The sequence below is a fragment of the Papilio machaon genome, chromosome 10 (genome assembly GCF_912999745.1).
Source record: "Papilio machaon chromosome 10, ilPapMach1.1, whole genome shotgun sequence".
NCBI classification, from domain to species: Eukaryota; Metazoa; Arthropoda; class Insecta; order Lepidoptera; family Papilionidae; genus Papilio; species Papilio machaon.
In genome coordinates this window covers 7,371,503-7,399,304 of record NC_059995.1, presented here as the reverse complement: position 1 = coordinate 7,399,304, position 27,802 = coordinate 7,371,503, and the positions used below count along the sequence as shown (strand labels likewise).

Genomic DNA, 27,802 nt, shown 5'->3' with positions numbered 1-27,802 from the left:
TTAATCCCAACTATCGCTTTCTTTAAAAGCGGCCACGCAATCGCTAGTGGCGTTACTATCAAATTTAACTACATCTACATTATGTTTAATTTCGCTGTTGTCGCGACATCTGTCTCCGTCCTCTGCGGTGGCGGCGTGCGCTTTCCGCCGACCGTTCGAGATGGCTGCCAGGGGGCGTTCGGGCGCGGGCTCCTCTGGCTTGGATCGAGTGAGTTCCGGCTTCTTTGGCGGTGGTTCCAGTTCATCAACCTTCAAGTTAATATGTTTTAATTGGAATTAAATAATTATTACGATTATAATCATCATCGATGTAAAAACTGATTTACTCATTATCTAATATATAAAATACTCGTGTCACAGTTTTCGTTGCCATACTCCTCCGAAACGGCTTGACCGATTCTCATGAAATTTTGTGAGCATATTCAGTAAGTCTGAGAATCGGCCAACATCTATTTTTCATAACCCCCCCCCCTCATTTTTAACTGCGCGCGGACGGAGTCGCGGACGACAGCTAGTTATAAATAAAACCAAATAGAAATTTTGTTTGTAATATTGTGGCTATTGCAAACTTGTTTAATGTCATAATGAAAAACTAACAAACAATATTTATTTTCAACGTTTAACATAATCACAAAAATTACTGTAATTTCTAAATTTATAATTGTGTTCTTAAACAAGATAACATGCACACAAAATAAGTAATTTCATTGTTTTTTTCTTTCTTTTCATGAAGTATTTACGTGTGCCACTGACCTGGAAGACGCCTGAAGAGGTTCGTTTCCTGGGCGGTGGTTCCGGAGGCGACGATACACTGCTGGATCTCGCTCGGGACTGCTGCGGAGACGCCCGCGCCGTTGCCGGCTTACCCCCTGATCCTAACACAAACACGTAGTATATGTACTGACATTACTACGTCATTCTATATCGCATTTGTTTTCTATTTTATAGACAATCTTTTAAATTTAAAATGACAAGATTTATAAAATCACTTGCATTTATAGGTATACTCTATATAGTACATCTGTGAATTAAACTTAAAAAATTGAAATCAAATTAACAAATGCGCATTAATCTTAAAATCCTTATAAAGATATATTTAATTCCGTTGTAATGATTTAACTAATCTTTATAAATTACCTTCTCTGGTAATGACTGGACTTGACAAGAAAAGTAGACGATGACCATTTTCAGGTTTCAATCGAATATTATACGTGCAGGTAAATAAAAAAACAAGCAAATCGTCGGTATGAATATAGATTGCTATTTGATATGCTACAAGTCGTAAAACCAATGTATCTATGTGAAATATAAGCAAAATGGACGTCTCAACAACAACAATGACAGAAAACAGCTTGCGAACAAACATAAAATGCATATCATAATGTCTATTATATTCGTGAAGGTCAAACATTGCCGTTAATAAATTCAAAACATAATACAAACCTTGTCGCACTCTCGAAAGGTCAGGCGAACTCCTGCAAATAAAACAGTGCATAAAAATATTGAACAATAACAAGAAAGTTGAAACGAAAACATAATTTCTAGATAATAAAAATTGTTTAAAAAATACATCAAACGTACATGGAGCCTATTAAGTATTTAACATAACAAAGGCAACCGTTTCAGTCATGTTTTGCCCAAGCAAATATAAAAATTTAAAGTTAAAAGGAAGGTTAGTTTACTAGGTGATTGAAAAGCTTTTTATAGGTGAAAGCTATTTTTAAAATCTATTAAATTCTGTTTTAACATACATACTAGCTAGTGCCCCAAGCTTCTCATGTTATTACCGTAAGCTTACACTGGCGAAACAGATATGCGAAAATTAATTCTCTATTTTTTCAAAGTGATTTAGTGGTATATGTTTTTGTACAGGTGTTTAGGCAATGGAAACCCATCGTAACATTCTACGGACAATAAAGTGGATTAGTCATAGTCAGTTTAAATCTCATACTAATGCCGATGTTATTAAATTAACTTAAAGATTAAAAACACGCAATAGAAAACACAATTTATATTTGTTGATAACAAAAAACATGTACGTGCCTTTGCTTGGAATTTTATTTAATCGATTGCAGGTGAACCAATTGACGGTTTCTTTTGAATTTTACGTTCACGATCAAAGGGCACGTTCGCGCCGACTCCAAGCTAATTGGTATTGGAACGTAACGACTAATTGCGATGTAAGCGCCACGGCCAGGGCCGCATTCACCTGTCGCCTGTCGCCTGTCTAGCAGGACGTAAAAGGCTCTAATGCTACATGTCTTTGCGCCAAATTACTCCGATTTCTACGACCATTTCGTATTTAAAAATACTTTAACAAATCTTAGTTAAACAACAATGTAATTACAATTGTTACAATGACTGTGATATTTTTAAATGGTTTTTTTGTTTTTGAGTTTAATAGATTCGTGTATTATATTAAAGCTAAGAATAAATCGGTCATGAAACTGCTTATAATAAAGTTATATCAAAAGTAATAAAAATAAAATTAAATAACAAAATTAAAAAAATTAGAGGACCGCAACATCATTGATAAAATAGTAAGATGGATTCCTTGTACTTAATGAACATGATATCAAGATATGGAAAGCTCTCTAAGCTCCTTCAATCATCTCGCAACATATTAATCTCTCGAAAACTTTTTGTTCAACTTTATAGAATAATATGTCGTTGGCGACATCCCTAGAGGTACAGTGTACGATTGAATTCTTCATAAAATCGATTCTTACGTGACCATCGTTACGGACATCGGTATGCCTCCGGTGCGCGGTGGGTGACTTTTTACGCGCGAAATCGTACGACCCTTGTGAATCATATTTATTATTTATATAATACAGCAAAACATTGTTCCAAGTGCAACAAGCCGGTTCATCTATCAAATACACTCCTAATAAGGCGGTAGACGCGCCTTCGTCTATGATATTCGCCTTACCAACTATTTGATTGACTTGTAACTGAAGCTTTTTTGTACGACGCTAATAACCAGTATTCCCGCCAATACTCACGACGATGAGACATTTGACGTTTGCTATATTTATTAATCTATTTAACGTTATTACTGAACTTGAACTGAGATAATATGGAAATAACATTTCGTATAATAATTGGCTGCAACCTCCCTTTAATTAGGGACATGCGTTGCTTTAAATTCTGTCTTCAAACACAAACGTATTAATGCAGACCTCAGTCATCATGAGTGACAGGACAGTATGAATAAATCGCTCACTTGCCTTTTGAAGAATAATGTATAACGGAACAAGAACAAATGCTGTCAGCTTTGGAAATACAACTGAAATATATGTACATGATAGAAAGCTTCATCATTTCTCTGTTTGGTATTGTTTTGAAAAATTATTCGATGCAAGTCCAGTTTATTTTCTATCTCGTTCCATTAAATGTATAACTTAATAATAATTGTAAATTAAAAAAATGCTCACTTAAACTTTGTTCAATATTTAATCTTTGTTAAAACAGGACAATGCGAACGAAACTAAAATCAACGGAATGTTACCACTTGACCACGGAATGTTACCACTTGACCACGGAATGTTAGTTGGTTGTTTGTGAATCCCATTGATTGTCTGTGGCTCTATCTTTGTGTTTTCGTTCATAAATGACTTTGTATTTCTGACGATTTTGATTATTTACATAGAAATTTCCCTGAACAAACGAAAATATGAAAATGTTTGTAGGTACCGCTAGTCTATTACAGTCAAAATCTGTTATAACGACATCGAAGGGACTACTCATATTGAGTCGTAAAAACCGATAGTTGTAACAACCGGTGACAGGCATTAATAGGAAAGATATGTATATAACATTCAGCCAGGACCTTTGATTTTGGTCAATTTAACCGGTATGTTGTTCTAAACGATGTCGCCATAAACGGTTTTGACTGTATATAAAATTCTCGTGTCACAGTTTTCGTTCCTGTACTCCTCCGAAACGGCTTGACCGATTCTCATGAAATTTTGTGAGCATGTTCAGTAGGTCTGAGAATCGGCCAACATCTATTATTCATTTTTTTTTAACTGTGCGCGGACGGAGTCGCGGGCGACGGCTAGTATTATATAATAAAATTAATAAAGAAAATATTTATTAAATAAAAAAAAGAAATCGAGCCAAATGAGTCATTTTTTTTTTTAATGAATCTGATCTTCTGATATATCAGTACTAATGACATAAATTACATTAAAAAAACAAACTGTAATACTTTCTTACGGTATGTACAATAAGTGATTAAAGCATGATCTACGTCTATTAGCGAAGTCCGCATATCAGACGTCTGGGAATCTCTATGAGGCTGATACTTTTTTTTTCTTAAACATTAAGTAAATTAAAGTCACAACTAATTGGCTATTACACCATAGTGAGCAATGCTCTTTACATTAATCCATTACACTCTACACTAAATAGAAATAGCATCTAGAGTACGATAATCTTTACGAGTTTGAATTACATTGCTGCCTCTGTTCCTTTAATGAGAATTCTTCAAGTATTATCAAGAAATGTATTTGTTAATAGACTACTTTTTCGGCATTTATTTTACAAATTATAAACGCCTTATAAATCACGTACTTCCGATCAGAATTACGTTAATTGTAAGGCCCTTTTTTCTACATTGATTATTATAGAGATATCTTATATTCTACTGTCGCCCGCGACTCCGTCCGCGCGCAGTTAAGAAAAACTGAATAGCGGTATGAATTTTTTCTCGCCTTTTAAACCTTCCCTAGACCTCCACAAACATTTCAAGACTAAGATAAGATAAATCCGTTCAGCCTTTCTCGAGTTTTAGTGAGACGAACGAACAGCAATTCATTTTTATATATATAGATTAATAAAGTGATGACGTAAATTTATTTTATTCACCACAAATTGAGTGCGCACAATCTGAAACATGTCAAGTCAGCGTCTCGTCGCTAAACGTAAAATTTAATCCATCAGGATTCCTTTAATCTTGATGAAAAGTTGTAAAAAATACGATGTCGACTGAAGCCTATATAAGGTAGCTACAACAGAACGGCGCCAAACGAACATCGGTTTCTTAGGGTTCGTGTATACAGACCGGGGAGGGGAGCAGAGCAGATTGTTGTCTAAAATAAAATTGAGCTTTAAGTGATTGAAACAAGGTTTAATTTTACGTAAATCGTAAACGTAACAATTCTGTGTAAAAATAAAATTCAACATTGTTTTAATCTTATAAAGCTAAATTTCATTTGCAACCATCAATTGCCTGCGACTTTATCCCCGCGCGGAATAAAAAATAATATAGCATATGTCACCCGGAGATAGTGTTGCTTCCCAACGATGAAAAAAATATTCAAATCGGTTCAGTAGTTCCAAAGCCTATTCGATGCAAATAAACAATCGAATCTTTCCTTTTCTAATATAGAAAAGATAAAAAAGATTACATACGACTACTACGACTTTGGTAATGTATACCAGAAAATCTCTGCAATCTGCAAAGGTGTTAGTCGACTAGCCAAGTAAATTTAAATTTAACCTGTACTGCTTTTAACACTAAAACGAATATTTTTTTAATTCTCCAAATTAGAATTGTTTTGTATATTTTGACATCATCTTATCACAATCAAGGAAGACGAATTAAAAAAAAGGAATGTACGTAGAGACCGTGTTCAAAGTAACATAATACCTTAAGTTTAGGTGTTCCAGTCGAGGCGGACAGTTACGACGCCTTGAGGCCACCTCTATTTATTGTCGCCGCATCGACAAGCGTTGGGCACTGGGTAAATCACCCGCTACGGGTGTTAGGGTCGGCTTATATGGCGACAAACCAATTTCGGAATCGACTTCTATAGACAACTTATCGGTACGTGCGAATACGGTTTGCTGAATAAATAATTCGAGATTTCGAAGCTATGATAGCTATTGTTACGATAATGGTGGAGTTATAAAAAAATACTTTTGTACATTTTGTTTACATTGTTTTATAAGAAGATGATATACGACTTTTCTAAAGTCATCAAATTTTTAATTACAAATATATCCATACAAATAATAATATTGTAGTATGTAATATGTAAAAAAACATATTTCGAGAACAAGATTTATTTTGTTGCTTATGAACCAATTCTTAATTCTTTTCTGTATGTGTATATACGCAAATCCGAGTTTAATATTTTATTTTGAGTATAATCCGAAACGGCTGGCCGATTTTGACGGGACTCTTATTGGAGTAAATTACTTAGGCTATTTTATTTTTTATTCTACGCTAACAAAGTTGCAGGCTGCCAGTACTAAATACGATTAACGTCGAAAAAGTTAACAATAGTATTAAAAAAACACAAAATTAAATAAAGAATATTTTTCATGTTTAAAATTAAATTCTTAAGCAGAATACTGGTAGCAAAAGAGTGTGTTATATAAATTTAATTCATAATTAATTGACATTCTCTTTGTTAATGGTAGGGTGATCCATTTAAGGTGGGCCACGACTCGGTCCTTTGCGAGCAACACCTCAGCTATCGACAATTGCTATACTCATTCACAAATGCATTTCATTTCCTTACTCGAAATATAAATCTACATTTGGTCATTCCTAAATTAAGTTTAAACTACTAAAAACACTACATTAAGGTAATTCTAATAGATATTAATGTTTTTAGACATTAACAAAATCTTATGTAGAAAAAAAAAATTTATGAGACATAATCTTGTTCGACAAACACTGTTTGATTCATCTTTTTGACCGACTTCAAAAAGGAGTAGGTTCTCAATTCGTCTGTTTTTTTTTTATATTATTATTTTGATTTCGTAACTCCGTTTTTGATTGTGAGCTTTTAGTAATTCTTTGTTTTCATTCAAAAAGTATAGCATTTGGTCCCCTTTTTTTAATTTAAACGTAGCCAGTAGTTTTTTGTCATGGAACATTGTTCTACAAAAAAAAAACATATCGACAAACAAAGCAACATTTTAAGCTTATAAAAAAATATCATTTAATCTTTAACGTAAGCAAATTATAGTGGGATACCAGTAATTGTTTTCGTACTATTTATTTGTAATATTTTTTTATAAACTTGACATATGGGGTTATGATTAAGTATCAATTACTCGGACCACCCACCGTACAATCTATCCGCAAATTACCAGTTTTATGTATTTTTCTATCCCCTATCTATCAATTTAAATGCTACTGTTAACATTGACATTTGTTTAACTATTTAATAATCTATTAAGCGTAGGCAGCGGCGGCTTTTAGATGGACTATCAGAATTTTAAAAAATATATCCATTAAGAAGCTTTAATACCTCCCAAGGAGCTATAAAAAATTTTTTGCGAAAATGTGATAAGCGGTGGTAATTTAAATTATTATTGATTTTATATTGCGAACACCATGCAATCATACTATTAATATTTTAAATGCGAATGTTTAGATGGATGGATGGATATTTGTTTGAAGGTATCTCCAAAACGATTTAACAGTTCTGATGAAATTTGGCATACATGTAAAACATAGCCTGGAAGAACACATAAGCTGCACATTACGTTTTTTTTTATTCCCCGCGGACGGAGTCGCTGGTTACAGCTAGTTACTAATAAAGCAAAGAATGTATTAAAAGGAGAAATGTAACGAAATCGCATAAGTTCCTTTTCTTTGGTTTCATAAAGAAATTCATAGTTATCGGTGATGAAGAATTGTATCGTGAACATGTATTCGCAGAAACAACGTCAAAGATTCGGAAATGTTAGATATAGGCAACACCGGTAGATCTCGGCTCATCCATCGCTAATTGACGTGGCGACTTGGCGACGTGACGACGCAGCGACGTGGGCCAGCTGACCGCGACACGAGGCGACACCGCCGCACGTAATTTGCCCCGGACACGTCACTCAGTGTAATTGGCCGATGCCCGCCATTAGCTAATGAGATCTGCGATACGATCGCGTCGGCGCGCGCGCAAAGCCGACGTCGAAAGCGGCCCGTTATGACCCCATTTTTAGAGGGGACGATTCGGACTTAATGTCGAAATCGTCAAGTGTAAATTACCCCGTTGGTACTGACAGTTGACGTTTCAGATGAACTATTGAGATAAGGTAAATCACTGCTAATGTACAAACATCTAGAAAATCGGACATTTACGTATAATTTTTATCCATGCACTTAAATATTTACTTAGTTGCAATATAAATGACTAGTAAATAAAGATCGATAAATTTTTATAAAGATTAGAATATAACTGAATTAATTTCAACATATTTACTTTAATATTTTTATGAATTACATTTTATCAGCCGCAATCGGATAGTGTAAAGAGACTCACGCTCACGACGAAGCCACGAGGCAGGTGACGGAAGGGGACCTGATAGCTCCCGTCAGCTTGTCAAGACGCGAAACATTCGACGATGCTAAACTGAAGACTCACAGATAGTGTCAATGTATGTTAAAAGTTTAACACACGCCTCATTAAACATTAAATTCTTTATGGAAAGTATAGGTAATTAAAATTGTATTTGTATTACATTGATTTCAATTGCATATTTGTAGCACGGTTCAAATATATGCTTGATATAATTAAACAAGAAAATATGGACTTTTTAAGTTTAAGCAACGATAAAAATGAGTCAATATTAAGGCTCCATAAGAAGCATACAACTGAAGAAGACAATCATAACTAACTCATCTTTTCACAATTCTAAAATAACCTCAGATCAATTTTAACCAAATGAAACGGTTAAACTTTAACATAATCATGCAAGTTCAACACTTGTACTGAGGATTATAAACTGCCCATTTCATATCCCAATAAACGGACAGATTCTAACTTGCAGACGCGCTTCGAACAAGGCACGTGACACGCGGAACACTTCCCCGTGACATTCGTCTCTCGATCCTTTGATGTTGGCGACGGTATCTTCATGAATTTATAGACCGCCTAGATAACTTTAAATACAATGCTTTCCAACGCGCACCGAACCGAAAGCTATTTAACGCGAAAACAGTTCGTCGTTACAGCGCCGACATTTGGAATTGACGTTTGACGGACAATCTTCACAAGACATGCATTTATTTTTACAATGCTATAGATGCTAACATTTAAAAAAACGATGAAAAGGGTGAAATGTTTGGTTGTAATATAAAGGAAAAGCTTCATTTATATGGCTACATAACTTCTTAAAACCATGAACCTATATTACAGGGTAACTACAGCCGAATAAGAACAAAAACCCTAACTGTGCAACATTAATTTCAGTGTAAGGCACTATGAATATGTTAATTCCGAATAAAGGGCTGAGACAGATACGAATTTGTCTTTGAAAAGGGACAAGGCGTTACAAACAAAAGGGCAGACGAGAGATAACCTGCGCGCGCGCATTCAGGCCTCGTTTATACTGACGGTGTACTAATGACGCCGCCCGGCGCCGCCCGATGTACTTTGTTGTTTTAACGACTCGCTATTAGTTGCAACGGAGTAGTCTTTATTAGAGACATAGGTGGTCTCGTCTATTTAATAACATTGTTTCAGTTTGAGCTTGATATAAAAACATTTCTTTCAAATATAAATTCTACATTTCAAACTGCAATTTAAATACAATTGGCACTTGGAATGTTTGCACGACCGCCAAATTAAACATTCTCCTTTTAAATTGCGAAATCAGTCAGTTTAGAATGATACCAGACATTACATTGAAGTGATCTTGCACTAAAAATAAGACTACTAACACTACCTATTTCCAAAACTATAATTATATAGGTATGCGATCATTAACTATGTGCTGTTGTCGTTGGCCTCATATACATTAAAAAAAATAGAAAAACTTTCAAGCGTATCTCAACATTGTTTAACAGCAATGTATAAAACGAAAGCAAGGCGGGCACCCCGACCGCGAAGTAGCATTTACGAGTTATCGCGAACCTAACAAAATATATTGAGACACATATAGCGCTATTTTATAGCTATAAATAAAGGAATTTATAGCGGCGGCCGGCAACTACAGGCAAGATCAGCGCGGCCGTCAGTCACGAACGTTTAAATCACTACGAATGTGGTGCCTAGCCCGCACCAACCCGCGCCCGCGACTCGACCCACTTCGCGGCGCGTGCGCAACTCGACGTGCTATCGAACACGATTGCCCCTCTATAGCACGTGCCGAACTAATAGCATTCCTGTTGGTTGGTGATCTTTCACTCTTCATTCTAACAGTAGCCTGACATAATCAATTTGAACCGAAGATCGTAAACCCAGGCGAGTAGACTACAATTATTAAAGAATAAACTGTTCTAATGGACCTGAACTTTAACCTCTGAGTGAAGGGTATCTCTTCAATTTCTCTCAGTTTTTAAATTAATGAAAACATTGTGACAAGTGATTTACGTGTGGGATGTTTAAGATAAATTTGTATCTGTTGGCACCGTAACTAAAGGACATACAAACATAGTTGGGCTTGTATATGTATTTACATATTATAAATTATAAGAGAAAAAGAGTACAGCTGCCCGAGTTTCACCTAATTACGTGCCAAACTGGGTAAAACTAGCATATCTACAAATGTCTTCCGACCCCGATTGGGAAAGCAAATGTCATATTTTGCATATAAATACATATTTTAATGATGTGTCAAAACTGTCAATAAAAGGAACTGTAAACTTCGTAATAACATTTACAACCGGTCTATATCACCTAATGAAGCCATCACTCCCGCTGTGTATAATGTACTTTATATTTTTTAAGCTTTAACTTTTGTGGGCTACGACATTTGCGTTGAAAGGAACGTTTAGCTGTCCGCGCGGCTCGTTAAGGTATCGCATCAGCATATATTGCGATAGCGTGTGCGACCGACATCCGCGAAAACGCCTTATTTACACTTCTTATGCGTATTTCTATCGCTGTAAGCTTAGCGGGAAAGATAAACGTTTTTAAGCTTTATTGAGGAGAGTAATCTCCTAGTAGTTGCCATACAATCAACTATCCAATATCTTTAAAAGCATTTAATCCGCGTCCTATCATAATATTAAATGGTTCCATAAAAACTATTGCTACTATTTTTTATTTATATTTTGCAGTTATACCTATAGATGAATAATACTATTAATATTGTAGTGGTTTGGACGTTTTCAAACACTGGCTATAACATAAATGATGGCACATAGTCTTTAGCGAGTGGGTAGACGTGTAAAACGGTGCAAATCACAGCGTAAACACGATGCGGGATAGTCCGCGCGTGCCGATGCTATCACCCCCGCGGAGTTACGTTGTTTACGACCGCCGCCGCCACAGAACGACGCTCAACACGCGACATGCAATCCTCCTGACCCCACTGATCCACTCGAAGTAACGACTAAACGAACGGTAATTCGATACTTAAATGCTTTAAAAAAAAGATCTACTATCGAAGATTGTACCAACAAGATAATAGACAACTTTTCAGAAATACATACTTTCGTCATTAAGCTAACCCGTACCTTTATTTTATTTTTTAAATCTATTATACGGATATACAATTTTTGACTCCCTACTGCGAACAATGTCAAAATCCAAATCGACAGTTACAGCATTAAATAGAACAATACTGAACAGAAACACAATTGAACAATACGGAAAGGTAAATTCCGCATAATTCTGTGCTCGTAAGTAAATGAGAATAGAATATGATAGCACGTGTCCGCGGCATGCAAATGCACGCGCATTAAAATGCAAGATGGCGGAAGCGCGCACGCGAGGTCGCGGGGTCGCGGTATCGCCACGCGCCATTGTCCGAGCTACCGACACAGTTTACCAGAAATATACATTTCCCATATTTAATATTTTTATAAGGAAAAAATATCGATGTTCGCGTACGTTCTTCTTTTATCTGGGAACATACCCAACGTCTAAGTAGGATTCCATAGATATCGGCTATTCCTCGTCCATGCCTGACTTTTCCATAAAGTAAAACAATCAATTAATTAAACATTCTTTAAAATGAATACCTCAAATATGGTTAATTAAAATCTATGACTTATTTGAAATCGGTAAGTTGAAAAAAAACGGAATCCTAATTTGCCACCACAGCATAGCTACCCTAGCCATATCCCCTCACGATCCGCTAAATCGCAGCTTACAATGGCAGTGCTCGTTTAGGCTAGAATCCCGGTGAAACACTCCGTAATGCAAGGAAACACTTCAATTATTTTCCCTGCATTATTAACTACGTTAGAAGGCGCGTAGGATTTATATTTACGTCTTAAATTCATATGAGAACAACCTTCTGTATCTCTAATATTACATTAGATTGCAGATAGAATCTGAAACTTGGCGACACATTTATATGTGTAATGTCACTTTGGAGCCGGATTAACAAATTTAGTCTTCTAATTTCTGAATGCATTTAATTGATTATCGACCATCCAGCTTTTCTAATGAGAATTCCAACTTCTGATCACACCGCCACGCATATAGTTGAAATAGATATCGTTTTACATAGTTATAGTTCCAAGTGATTCCTTGACTTACTTTCTCAAGGTACCCACGAAGAACTCGGCATCAAAGATTGGAGGACAGATGGTCGAAGAGGACGCATATGAGGCCAGAAGCCACGGGGAACCAACGAATGAACGGTCGTCGTGCGATATCTGAAAGACGGCATTCTCATAGCAAAAGCCGACGACAAAAGCAACAATTTTCTTCATCTTTTTTCATGTGACTAAAGGAAACACATATGTTAAATACAGCCATACGTATAAATTACTGCAATCCGTAAACAAAACTGTAAGGGGCTAATTAATAACCATGTAGCCGTTTTACTAACTCAAATCTTACAGTTGGCCTCAACTACAGTGTCTTATGTATTAATACATATTGCTGTCCCTGTTTTCTCCAAAAAGAATGTAAGGGACTACAATATGGTAATACAGGTGTTAGTACATTGGAGTTCTGGACGGAGTTAGCAACTATATCATATGCGTTTCCTAATTTTATTTTGGACAATAAATTAAACCATGAAATATACAATTTATCCTGATTATTATGACTTTCACGCAGCGCTACTAGAGATAGCAATGAAAGAATATCGTTAGTATTCTGCCAATTTTCTAGGGGACAATTCATGAATATCGATACGATGTTTTCTATTGTTTACACCTGAATGGCACAGCCACGGAAGTGAACCGAAACCGAAGAGAAGACGTAACACAAACGTGAGTACCCTGACAGACGAAAACAAAACGAAAACCACCTGAGGTCCTTCGTACACAAGACGACGTAAATCGTTAATACTAATATTGTATGGTTACGTCGTGAGAATCACGTTGCGCTCCGTACACTCAATGTTGAATAGTCGATGGAAGACATAGCGACTAGATTTCAATTGTATATAGATTTTTTCCGCCATCTTGAAAATTATAATGACTTTTCTGGCAACGATCTTGACAAACAGAATGCGAGCGACTGTCGTTGGTGATGACAGATAGAAATGTCGGCGACGCGCACTGTGTACGAACCTTTATGACATTGTACTGCGTAAGTTATCTAGCGGCTAAAATCGCCGGTTTTCGAAGATATGCATTGTCTTGTGTACGAAGAACCTTAGTCCGATGTTAAAAGATTCTTCTCCCCGTAGTAAAACAGTTGTCAGTAAAATATTAAACTTGGTTTCGCTTCGGTACCGGTACGCTTTCAAGGATATAAAAGTGTTATTTGGAAGAATTTCGATTTCCCCTTTTTATTTTAAAAAATTTTTGCTATGCTGACTCAAGTAGCGTATCACAATATAAGAAGGAAAGACAACATAAGAATACCTTATTCTAAAGTGATCAAAATACTAGTGTAACTAAACATTTAGACATACATATATACATGCAACACTCATCACCGATAACTAGACCAACGACATATTTGTGCGTGATTTTCTATATCCCATTCCAATTGAACGCCAACATTTTTTAAACAGAGAAACGTCAAATTTCAAACATGGCGGCCGTTACGCTATATCAATATTTTTTGAAAATTATCAGATAAAGTGAAAAAGTATTGTATAGTATGTTTAGGTAATGTATACTTATGTGAGAAATTATGTTTTATCGGAAATATTTTATGATTTATGAGTTTTTGGGTAAAATGTGTATTTGTTTGTTAGTTGAAAATATTTAATCTTTGGACAATAGGTACATGGAGCTTAAACAAATCACAAATACATTAGGTACGATTTCTGTGTAATGATTTTCAATCTTTGTGATTGTGCGTAGAAATTTTGGTACGCTTAAATCGTTCACAAAACTCAAATAAACACAGATAAACTCAATATCAGAGTAAAACTTCACACATATATCTCACAAACAAAATAACCACAAGTACATGGTACAAGTTAAAAAAATACGATTAGAAGAAAGTCGTTTAAAGAAAAAATATGTATCATAAAAATTTTGAATTTTAGGGCTAAACCTTGAGGCGACCGGTGTGTCATTTTAGGCGGTAAATTGCCTGACACAAATGCCCAAAATATAGAGTAGCCTCTATTACGAAAACGCCTACTTCTTTTGTTTAGCAATTATAACTAAACGTTATTATTTTTAAATTTCAGGAGCATCAAATGACAGCCTATTTTGTCTTAAAATCATAAACCTACAATTACCTAGCGTAAAGTGTAACCCAAAACTACATTTGGGTGCCACCACATTGCATAGTCTATCACTTAATATCTTTCCTACGGTTAAATTTGATACTATAAACAAAAACTTTAACACTATAAAAAATAACTTGTTACACGTTATTTTAAAAGTGTAAAAAATTGTGATTTCTTACATGAAAGACAATAATTATGATATAGCTCTATATATTTCGCTGTATTTTATTCAAATATATTTAATTCTTTATAATTTAGAATCATCATCGTACGAGATTTAATTTACAAAATGAAGCATAAAAAAAGACACTTTGATAAGTTTAAATTAAGTGGACCACATAATCCTAGACCCCAAATAAATTAGCGCAAATATTTAAACAACAATTATTTTCCTTAACCTTAATCCAACATTATGACTCGAACGGTTCCAATAACTATGAAGGGTAAATAAATCAAATAAATAAAACAAAAGATTAAAATAAACGTTTATTCAAAACACAAATAATTGAGATCCAACTCCACGGCAAAGAATCGTTAGAGTCACATGTTCAATATGAGAAATAACTAACTGTTAGTTTCGTCAGCTATGACACTTGTAATAATGTTGCAGTCGAATAGTAACGTACATTCAAAGAGATTCAAATAAATCTATCTATATACATAAAAGAAAGTCGTGTTAGTTACACTATTTATAACTCAAGATCGGTCGAACTGATTTAGCTGAAAATTGATGGGGAGGTAGCTTAGAACTAGGAGACGGACATAGGAACTTTATTTTGTGTGCATTTTTTTATTCCACGCGGACGGAGTCGCGGGTAAAAGCTAGTAATTTATAGAGTGGACATTACGGTGTATTACTACCACCCCTTAAAAAAAACAATTATGTTCTTATAAATATGACAGTTAAAATTCAGTTAGAAACATTTTCCTACAACCAATTTAAACATAATGGTACGGCAATTATTAGAAAGAAATCCTACACGACATGATGGCGTGTCAAACTGGACTTGTTACTACTAGGTACGCTTTGTCCTGTCTGATACATGATTGAATGTCTTTGAGTACATTACCGTTTAAACAAATGCGTAACAAAAAAAAGCCTTACCTTAAAATAATTTGTGCTATAAAAAGACAAGCTTAAGATAAAAAAATGGAAAGACTTAAAAATATTTCCAAATATGGTGTCGCAAAAACTCCTAAAAGTGTTTTTTTTATATCTTATTCATTAAATAGCCTCAACCTGTACGTATAACCTCAATACGTATTTATTTCAACGAAAAATCAACAACCATAGTCTATGACCCGAGTGATCTTTTACTAAATTAATTAACAACGGCTTAAGTAACATGGGATCACCTGGTGACGGCACCGACTAGGTTTGGAACCGACGGGAGTCCATCTTCAAAGCGAGTGTTTGAGAACTTAGTGGACACATCGCGTCTCGCACTGATGAAGATGTCCCCGACGGATCCGAAACTAGTCGGTGTCGTCACCGGACGATCATTTAATTAAATTTATACTTATATAACTATTTTTTTTTTATTCCTGCAATCATTTTTTTTATATAGTTTTGTGGGATTTTATTCTAATCCCAAAGTTAACAATGTGTATTATAAATAAATAAATAATACGTCAGTTAAACCGTTGTTAATTATTATGTCTTACGAAAGTTTAAACAAATTAAACGACCCGTTACTATTTTTTTACCGAGTTAAAAAATATTGTGAGATAAAAAAATATATAACCAAAAGGCGTTGGGACAATCTTCGTTAAAAAATATGTATTGTTTATGGCTTTTCATTAAAAATGTTGCCATGTCCTGTTTAGTTCCAATCATAGTAACTAGTGTGGCGTACTAAAATCGAATGTTGTCTAATTTCTAATTACACTGGTCTGCAACGAAATCCTCCTTTGAATAAAAGTATAATCCGTTTAAAGAGTTTACCATCCTCAATCTATATCTGCTTTTCGTTTTATGCTATCACGTCTAATTTTTTTTTTAACGTTGATTTTAGATTTTTAGAAATTATGGGATTTTATGCTATACTAATATTACTATACTATGTTATTCTCGCGTTAAAGCAACTTTAATTGGTTGAGATTGTATTTGCACACAAATAAACGGTGTGCAATGATAGAAAGAGAGAAAAAAATATTATCTGACGCTTTTTTAAGCGAATATTAAAGAAAATTATATGGGAATATGATGTTATTACTGCAAGAAATCAAAAATTCATAATACGCATAGAACATTTGTGTTGATTTAAAAGTTGTAGCAATTTTAACTGGCCTGCAAGGAGGATGTCCTCATTGCAGTCCAGTTAAAATCACCAAATGGTAAATACCAAATTTTGTGTTTTTTTATGTGAGTGGGACAGTCGCGCAAAAGACAAACACAACATAGTAAAAAGCTGACCACAAAGAACGTTTTTTTTTTTTTCAAAATCAAAACCTCTCTGAGTTTGTCTCCTGTATCTAAAAATGTAAAGGAATATCCTTTCGTTCCTAGTGAAAAAAAAAATTCCACCACTTCATATAAAGTTGGGTCTTATGAAAAACTTTGTGAAAGCCCAGTACTTTCACTACTAGAAAACAAAGTTTCCCCGGATCAGGCGAAATTAGAAGAAGGAATTTTTGTAGGTCCTCAAATACTCGAGCTTATGAAGGACTCAAGTTTTAAAATAAATTTAAATCAATTCGAAAAAAGGGCGCAGACTGCTTTTGTAGAAAATTTGTGCCAAAATTTTCTTGGAAAAAATCAGAACTATCTGGAAATCAAACAAGAACTTCTCATTTCCTACAAGGCTCAAAAAAAGTAACATGTTTCTTAAAATTCATTTTTTTGCACTCTCACTTAAAATTTTTCGCACCAAATCTCAGAACAGTATCTGATGAAGACTGTGAGAGGTTTCATCACGATATTTTGCACATAGAGAGGACACAACGGGAAATGGTCCGAAGCAATACTTGCAGATTTTTGTTGGTCGATTTATCAGGAAACTCCATTATAAAATATGAAAAGGAAAAAAAACGACTAAGTAAAATGGGATTGACAACTAGTAATGATATTGTCATATGCGTTTTAAAGGTTGTGTAATAGTGTACATCCAACATTATTTAAGTAATTAAACGAATGATAAAAATTTCATATTAAAAAATTGTTTTTCTTAAAAATTCCGTCCCAAAGAATATATATGTGCTAGAAAACTTTGAATGATATATTTATGTTCAGTATTGTTGTATCAGACAAGATAACTGCATAACATTTGAAGGAGAGAAAAAAAAATTTTTTTTGCAGACCAGTGTTATTTTTATTTTAATTATATTGGAATATTCCAAACAAAATTAAAATTATTATTTTTTAATGTCTTGTATTATATAATTACTATAAATTCTTTTAAAGAATATTATATTTAAAACGTAATTCTATATTTGTTTGTTGTATTAAAAATATTTATAATTGCCGTAATTTTTATGTGAACAAAAAAAAAATATTTATGAGATTTTACATAAATTGTGTTCAAAAGCCATGCTTACAAATCAACAGTCTCAAGCATATCGAAAAAATACAGCGTAACAAACTTAAAAAAAAATACTTAAAAAAATGAGAAAAATACAATGATCTCAGTCATATAAATTAAATGAAACATCAGCTGATATTTCAGTCATTTAAGAGAACTTTAAATAGAATGAAAATTTTAAAATACCTGTGTTTTAAATGCATTTTTTTTTTGCTATCGGAATAATTTGTTCAAGAATACGTCAATTTTAGTAAAAAAAAATAATGTTAGAGCAAGATGCAATTTTTTTTTGTTAGAAGCAGCATTTTTAATAGTTGTAAATTGTCATAAATTTTTTTAACCTGTCGAAAATAGATGAAAAAACTTGAAAATAACTATTGCATTAAGCTAATTGTTGCGTTGTAATAAAACTAATTTAGCTCAAAAAGATTTGCGCGAATTAAAAGCAAAAAAAGCGTTATTGGAATGCATCAACCAGTTTGCTAATGTTTGCCTATTTTCAAAACCAATAAGGCAAAAAAAATCAACATTTTATAGTCAAATGCTATACAATAGAACAATAATATGGCAAAAAATAAATATTAGCCAACCAGCAAACACATACAATGATAAAATATAAAAATATATTAGACTTAGACATAAGCAACAAGTTTCGAAACATGTTTACGCACACAGTCATCATCGGCTGACGGGGACGCTCCACCACTTGACCTGGCATCTAACAAACATACAGAAATCAAGTGTTACAGTCGAAATAATACAACATTGGACCTAGCACGAATATTTACCTACGTACGAGCTTTTCTCAAATTTTAAATACAAAGTTTGTTAATTACGATTAAGATGGCGTTTGTAACATATTCGTGCTAGGCCCTCTGATGTCGAAATTTTACATTTCGAAAACAGATTATATCTATTTATCTATAATAGAACTTTTTATGCTTTTCATATATCAGCAGTGATTAATATGTTGTTTTATATAAAAAATATTTTAAATAAATTATCTATAAGTAATTTGAAAAATCACACGCAAATGTTAGTTTTACCAATAAAATTACTCTTGATTTATTATTACTAACTCAGTCCGAACGAAATTTAAAAAAAACCTAATTAGTAGCCCATGTATTCGTGCAGACTATGATCTTCCCCTTTGCCAAATTTCAACGAGATTGCCGTTGAGCAGTTCTGGAGATACTTTCTAACATCCATCCATCCATACAAACATTCGCATTTATAATATTAGTAAAATAGGATACATTATTAAAATTTTATTAACCCTTTTTCCAAAACGATGTTGTCGTAGGTATCGTAAGAGAAATAAAGATACCTAGGTCCCTGACTCTCAGATGTTAGGGGGAACGAGAGGACAGTATAGAGCCGCCCTTAAAAAAATAGCACAACCTTTAAATTTAGTTAAAATGATTATAAAAATTATTTATAAATTTAATACTTTACTAATATTATAAATGCGAATGTATAGATGGATGGATGGATGTTTGAAGGTATTTCCAGAACGGCTATATGGAATTCAATGTTTGATAAAACTGTAGAACAGTCTGGAAGCACACATAGACTACTTATGACCCCGGCAATGTGTACGGTTCCCATGAGATACATTTAATTCACATATTTACTTGATAACTAAACAAAAGTTCAACACATCATTTTAAAATTTGGTATAGATATAGAACATAGTCTCGACTAAAACAGATGTTTCACTATTTTTTAAATTTTTATTAATAAAAAAAAAACAACAAATTCTCACCCTAGGTCCATGCGCCTTGTAAAGCGCGAATGGCGTGAGAGATATGTGTGTGTGCTCAAAGAAGTCTCGTATAGAGTGAATTTGGTCCCGCCGCGTCAGAGCCACCAGTGCGGAGGTCTCGTCCAGGAACTGCACCGTCACAGGACCTGGTGCCACCAAGGATAATACCTTTTTTTATCTTTCTTATAATACATTTTGGCAAACGAACAAGCAACCATCTGAATTCGACGAAATAACGAAGCCACTGATGCACATTGACGTCTAATTAACGGGGAAGGGAACGCACAAAAAGAGTATATTTCTCCTTCCTGTATGTTCCTGCCAAATCCACTTCCCCTTTCAATCATTTCCTTTTAGGTGGCAAGTGGACTAAAATTAGACGTCTAATGATTATCTAAACACTCATGTTCACACTCAGACTATAATTTTTCAAATTAAACAATGCATTTCCATATTTTTAATTTATCGGAAGCAGTCAGACAAAATTTTAACAGTGGTAGATCCCGCAACAACAATATTTGTTGGGTGCACGAATGGGTTGGGTCGACCGGTGCAATACCACGACCACACAGAAGATAGGCGTCAAATGAAAGCAATTCCAAGTACAGTCTGATGAGTGTGGTGCCGGAGGACTAATTTTAGTCCTCTTTCCCAGTTCCTAGCTATAGAAGTGGATTTGGCGGAAGAGGGGACGCATAGGAAGTAGAAATATCCTCTTTCTGTGCATCCCCTTCTCCATTGATTAAAGGTAGGCAACGCATCTGCATTTGCTGATGTCTATGGGCAACGGTCGCCTCGCTATTGCGGCGAATTCAGATGGCCGTTTTCTCGTTTGCCATTAAATTATTTTGATATTTAAAAAAAAATCACTTCACTTATTCTACAATTTTAACAACATACAAGTGACCTTTAATATTATGTTTTATTAAGACTTGATGCTAAATCCTCTTATAAAATTTAACTAGAAAATTAAAGCATTCGCCAACAGTAAGATAAATGAAAACTCACCATATGTACTGAACAAGTCGTTGATATCATTCCTCTGCCACTCTTTGGGGAATGTTAAATAAAACACGTGATCTCTTGACGGCGTCGCTGGAAGGGAAAAGATACTTTGTATTTAATAGAAATGAGAAATTTTACATACAGATACATTTACATATTTAGACCATACTTTTTAAAGACTAAGGCTGAAATTTATAGTCGGTACTCGGACTTAGCTCCGACTTGACTTAGGTTTATCTTATGGCAAACTCATCTAAGCATTTGCTTAAAGTTATCTCAGATTCGAATTTATAGTCGTTCTGGGCTGAGATTTTGTCAGTGTTGCCAATTTAGCATATTTTATGCAAAATTTGGCAGAATTTTAGGACATTTAGCACATTTTTCTTCATTTAGCATATATCATTATTTTTAATACCATATTAACTTATATAGATATAAATGAAATTTAAAAATGAACATGATGCATTTTAGACGTATTCAAGAAATCACGAGGTAATCATTATATATTTTTTAATATAATTTAGTTTGGCATTCATAACAACGAGTATAGCAGATCCACTTTAATAGGCCACATTTAATACTTGGAGGACTTTTTAAGAAGATAGTATATTTAGGCATATTATAACAGGTCTTTAAGCACATTTTGAAGTAGCCGAAGTGGCAACAGTGATTTTGCTAAGCAAGAGAGTTTGACAAAGTTTCTATTTGCACAACATCTTCTTGGTACTTCTCAGTATTTAGAAAAAATATATTTAAAATACATGATCCATATATCATTTAACTTATTGATTTAATCGAATCATTATATTTATTTATAATTTGCTAGCGAAATTATAAGCAAAACGACGAAATTAACATTTTTAAATTAACACTTTTGTAAAATTATGGTTAGGTATACGGTAGAACGGAACGAGATTATTTGACTTGACAAAGTAAATGACAACGTCAAACAAATAACAACAAAATTAATTAGATTTTGTTATTGTTGAGGTTAATATCTTTTCTATCATATTATGCATTTCTTCTGGAATTTGGCTTATCTACCTGGACATATAAAGATTCCATCCTTTAATGTTTACCCTGGACCCGTATTCTTACGGACTTTCCATACTTTATCTTTCATTTGGATTTGGCTAACGAACTAACAAAGATTTTCGAACGGATTTTTGAGGATATTGTCTCGAATAGATAAAATTGACAAGCTTGGAACATCGCATCAACAGGTAAATATGATCAGTACCGGCAATAAGTAATACTATATTTATTTTCCTGTTAATAAAAATAATCATGTATACTTTAGAAGAAACCTTTTTTTTTGGTATTATTTTTTGTACTAATTTTCTTCTTTCTGTTGTAGACTGTTTGTGGTGATTTACCAGGCTTAAGCCACCTGCACCGTACATCATCATAAATAAAGTTTCAAGAAAATTGAGTCAACTTCTACCGCAATTTTATACGTTTCCCTATCCACCTACATACGCAATTCGAAGAATTGGGTAGCACTAACAACCTGCATGGCCTGAACAATATTTTTCTTAATAAATAAATATATATTAATAAATGTATTTCTTTTTAAATGTTCAGAATATGGTTTTTGTTTATTTTATTGTAGCAATCCATGTCGTAAGCAAAATTGAAATCCTTTGAAGCTAGAAAGGAGTATTTGTAAGAGTAGGCAGGTACAAAAGCCTTGGAAACGGAGTGGTCATCAGGTGAATCCAAAATATATAAAAAAGCTCCAAAGTACGCACATACTCCGAAACAACCATAACAATGACAAATCCATATTGATATAATGCCAAATGCATATTAGTAAACTCCTTCGAAATCGTAGAACAGTGGTAAACACCAGCAACAACATCTTTTGCACGAATTGGTCGGCTCGCTCGGTGAAATACCACGACCACACAGAAGACAGGCGGAGATGGAAGTAATTCCTAGTTTCGTCTGATGAATGGGCGTGTCTGAGGCCTAAGTTTAGTCCTCTTCATTATTCCACCCTTTTATTATAAGGAAATGATGGGAAGGGGAAGCGGATTTGACGGAGGAGTGGACGCCTAGGAAGGGAATATACTCTTTCTGACCCTCCATCGATTAAATGAAGGCAACGTATCTGCAATTACGGATGTCCATAAGCGGCGGTCGCTTCGCTATTTCAACGAATTTAAATAGTCACCTGCTCATTTGCCACCTTATCGTATAAAAAAGTAGGCGAGAAACGTGTAAAATTTCGCTAAGTCAACGATTTTGGTGACTTAGCATTTGCTAAGCAAACGTCTAAGGTAAGCTTAGCATGTGATTATAAATTTTAAACTCGTAAGATAAGTCTAAGCAAAGTCCAAGTACCGACTATAAATTTCAGCCTTAGATCCATTTAAAGTCATTAAATTAGTATAATCTAGTTATTTTTCAACTCACGATCTGCTCCAGTAAGATTCATATAGGGGGAGTCCTGATACGCAGTCTTGGCTAGGAACAGCTTATTGAGGAATGGTTTGAGCGCGGCGCAGTCAGGGTCTGGAAGTCGCTGTGGCTGGTCTCCTCTCATGCGCGCCAGGTGCTGGTGCATCGCGAGGAAGCACAGCCCAGTTACGTAAGCATCAAAACCCGCCTCGTGCAGTTTGTCGTCAGCGCGACGGTAGCCGCGACCTTCCACTGACTCTGTAAAAAAAACATTAATAACTAAGGGTGGCCTTGATTTTACTAGAGCTCTACTAATTACATTTTTTTTGAAATTTGACCAATGGAGCAATCTGAATGTCCTGGGTTCGAATCCCACCATGTAATATGTGTTTTTCGATTTTCGATTTCCATATGTACATTTATCCGACATTTTTACGGTGAAGGAAAACATCGTGATGCAAACCACACATATGTGTAAATTCCCGGGAGGAAAAGACGGCGAACAGTCGACTGTGGTGGTTTATTTGGCGACACCAGATGGAGATCCGTGATCTCTGCCTACCCCTCTAGGTTATACGTGTTAGTTGTGTTTACTAATATTATAAATGCAAATGTTTACTTGGATGGATGGATGGATGTTTGTTAGAAGGTTATTACCAGAATGGCTGCATGGATCTTAATAAATTAGATCATAGTCTGGAAGAACACATAGGCTACTTATTAGGTTTATTTTTTTTTATTTCGCATAGATGGTGTCACTGGCAACAGCTAGCTATAAATTATAGAAAAAAAACTATATAATTAAATTGAAAAAAAAAAAAAATATTGTACTTGCCAGCTTTAGGAAGCGAAAAAGGAGGTTCAGATAATGTTGCCAGCAAATGTTCCAGCACACTAGAGTTCACCTTGTCTTTGAATGGTGGCAGACTTGACATGTACTTTGTATCCAGTAACCTACAACAAATATAATTATTTTTAACCAAGAAACTTCAAAATAGGATCCAATAGTGAAGAAGGCAAATTTTACTGGAATCGGGGACGTTTGAGATAATTTAGAGATTATACTGTGACATTCTCCAGCAGAGCTACAAATATAAAAAAAACTTAGAAAACAAGTTTTATACAGGTTTTTCTGTAGTGAAAACTGACGGAGATAAACAACATATTTACCTAACAAAGTATTATACATACTCTCCTTACTGTTAAATATTATATAATGTTACTGAACCATGATCTGTCAAATTGACAAGGAAAAAAGTTTCTTCTGATTTTTAATAGCAGCTCGAAAAGACGTGTTTCATTTAAAAGGAACCGGCAAATCCTGCACACTATACAAATATCAAGGGAAACACTTAGTTTTTTCCGACACTTACTAAAGATTATTCAATTAGTCCAGTGATTGTCAAACTTATTTCTTTCACCGCCCCCTTTGAAAATCAATTATATTTCAGAGCCCCCTAATTTTTATTCAGCCCTAAAACTTAAAAACCACAATTTCATTACTTTAATTAATTTCAATGCCCCCCATTTTTTGGGCTCCTTATCGCCCCCTCCTAGGTTTAAACGCACCCAAGGGGGCGTTATCGCTCACTTTGGGAAACACTGAAATAGTCACTCACCTTGGAAACATACAATGTGCAAACTCCTTGAATGCTGGATAATCGGCAGGCAAAGGTTGGAAGAAATGGTTGAGGGTATGAATGACATCCAACAGCATGTTATGACCAATCACCAACTTTTGCTAAAAGAAAAAAAAACTAAATATTATTCCATACTACAAATTTAAAAGATACGAGCAATAGACGGTTAATCATGAAATTATCTCAAAGTGTCACAAGATCTTTGTCGGATTGTAGCTGTCTTTTTTTATATGCAATATTATATATCATAATAATATTATAAATGCGAATGTTTAGATGGATGGATGTTTGTTTAAAGGTATCTCCAGAACAGCTCAATGGATCTTGATGAAATTTGTTACAGACATAAAACATAGTCTGGAAAAACACATAGCCTACTAAGTCAGTATTTTTTAATACTGCGTCGACAGGGTCACGTGTGACAGTTAATCTAAATATATTTTCCAAATGTCTTGAGATAATAGTGTGAAATATGTTTATTAAGTCTATATATACATTTTATTGCTAACAACATATAATTTTTATAACTCACCGACTGGCTGATCATTCGAGCAACTTTAGAAAAGCCAACTGCCTCTTCCACTTCTTCCCACTCTTTCTCCTTTTTTTCTGAATCTTTGTTTCTACCCTCAGCCTCTGATTTTATCCGGGACACCTTCAGAACCCTGGATTAAATACACATGTTATTCATCAGCTCAGCATCAGACATAAAAACTTGCACTACCCTACATTTAGAGTGACATGATACATTTCACATATTTTTATTCTTTACGTAATTAGGAATGGTCGTCCATTTGTCGAAATTGGATCATAATTCGTAATCAGAGAATTTTTTATTTATTTATTCTCAAAATTACATGTGTCAAATTTCAAGTCTATCCATTATAGGAATTTCTACTTTAAATTGGATATAAAATTATTTGTTTCACTAATAAAATGCAAAAATATGAGCTCTGTTTTGTTTATTAATTTAAATATTCTATGTAAATTTGCACAGTACCTAGATTTGTTTTCAGCTATCTTTGCCTCAACAAAGACCTCTTTCTTGAACCGATTGCCAAGCTCTTGGAAGAGCAACCTTCTGATGAATGCATTGCACCTGTCTATCTCCATTGAATCAGCTTTCTTTTCATTGATGAACACACGCACCCTTTTACTAAGGACAATATACATCATTTTTATCTCATACACATCTCTACCAAGGGGCTAAAGAATACTCTATGTTAGCGGTGAGTACCACATAGACCCACTGTAGATTGTTCGATTTCACACACATCTTTGAATTACTTTGCAGTTATGTGCAGATCACCGTAATAATCTATATATATAAAAGAAAGTTGTGTTAGTTACACCATTTATAACTCAAGAACGGCTGAATCGATTTGACTGAAAATTGGTGGGCAGGTAGCTTAGAACCAGGAAACGGACATAGGATAATTTTTACCCCGTTTTCTATTTTTTTATTCCGCGCGGACGGAGTCGCGGGTAAAAGCTAGTCTATATATATAAAAAAAAGTCGTGTTAGTTACACTATTTATAACTCAAGATTGGTCGAACTGATTTAGCTGAAAGTTAATGGGGAGGTAGCTTAGAACTAGGAGACAGACATAGGAACTTTTTTATCATATGTTTTTTTTTTTTTATTCCGCGCGGACAGAGTCGCGGGTATAAGCTAGTATGTGATAAATGTATAAACCACTTTCCTTTGCACTTTTAACATAACACTGTACATGAAATAACTTGGTTACATTTATTGTACTTACCATATGTCTTCAATTTGTTGTTTATTTTCATCTGGTATGGGAATATTATTATTTCCGCTCACATAAGATTTCTGACGCTCCGTTAGATTTTCACGTAAGCGAGTCTCTGCAGGCTCAGTCATATAGGAAATACCTGAGAATAAACAAAAAAGGTATTTCACACTACAAAGGTAGAACACTTAAGCTTATTCTTCAATATTACAGAATACATGGTTATTTTTTTTAAGTTTTTTGAAGCAAATTTTGTAGTGGTATTCAGTCACCATAAAAGTTACATTAGATAAGAAATAAAAACTGCAAATATGTTGAAATCTATGAAAGTAAGATAAAATATGTCTTAAATTAATGGTATATCTTACCTTCTTTTATCAGTTTATTGAAGTCAAATCCTTGAGATGATAGAAAATCTAAACTGGAACTCTGACAAAGGAATATTTTCTCAGGTCCTGGGCGTCCTCGTGGAAATAAATAGAAATTATATGCATCGTTCATATAATGCTTCTCAGTTTCATTCCAATAGAAAGCACACAATCCATACTGAATGAGTAAGAAATCTGTACTCCCTTTTAACAAAGTAATGTAGTACTCTTGAGGGGAATCGAACATAGTAACGTCCCGGCCATTAATAATACCCGTAAACTCTGCATCGATTACTAAAAAATCAGCTTTCTTTATTGACTCGTTAATTAAAGGGAGACATTCCCTAAAATCTGTAAAGAAATATAATTAATAGCATCTGTGATGCACCAATCAATAATAATAGCAACCATATTGAATGAGACTCACTCTTTCGGGTCACCTCCATTCTTTAAATCATATGATTGTATATTAACATTGACAAAAATGTAACACTATTATGTTATTTTAATAGCTTATTATGAAAACAAATACAATAATGATATTTTACAAACGCGGCATACTGTGCAGTTTGTGACAATTCCTTATTTGACATTTATTGATCGGTATAGGTGTGGCCGATTAAAAAAAAAAACTTTTTTTCAATAGTGATTTGTTGTCAGACTCAAAATCTAAATTATTAACGATGAATTTCTAATCTTCCACAATGTTATGCTTTCTTGGTAGCTATCGGGGAAAAAATTGGGAATATTACCTGGGAATGTTTATTGGATTTACCAAAAACTT

General features: G+C 34.2%; 1 protein-coding gene across 1 annotated transcript; it reads right to left on the bottom strand.

The window, feature by feature from the left end:
- Positions 1-27,614, bottom strand: LOC106707590 (poly(A)-specific ribonuclease PARN). Its single transcript, XM_045679823.1, has 14 exons — positions 27,446-27,614; positions 27,019-27,369; positions 26,660-26,792; positions 25,897-26,052; positions 25,429-25,561; positions 24,876-24,997; positions 24,092-24,210; positions 23,272-23,514; positions 20,857-20,943; positions 19,849-19,994; positions 18,755-18,801; positions 1,444-1,475; positions 754-875; positions 1-249 (listed from the first exon to the last, which is right to left on the bottom strand). Exons 1-14 carry the CDS (start codon positions 27,462-27,464, stop codon positions 1-3), a joined length of 1,959 nt encoding a protein of 652 aa, XP_045535779.1. The 5' UTR covers positions 27,465-27,614.
- Positions 27,615-27,802: the final 188 nt, after the last annotated feature.

Bases quoted from the DNA above. Each gene is read 5' to 3' on its own strand.
- LOC106707590 (XM_045679823.1), bottom strand. The intron at 20,944-23,271 runs GTGAGTTGAAAA...TTTCCCTTCCAG, and splicing joins GAATCTTACTGGAGCAGATC to CGACGCCGTCAAGAGATCAC. The intron at 1,476-18,754 runs GTGCGTAAACAT...TTTTATTTGCAG, and splicing joins CGTCAGCCGATGATGACTGT to GAGTTCGCCTGACCTTTCGA.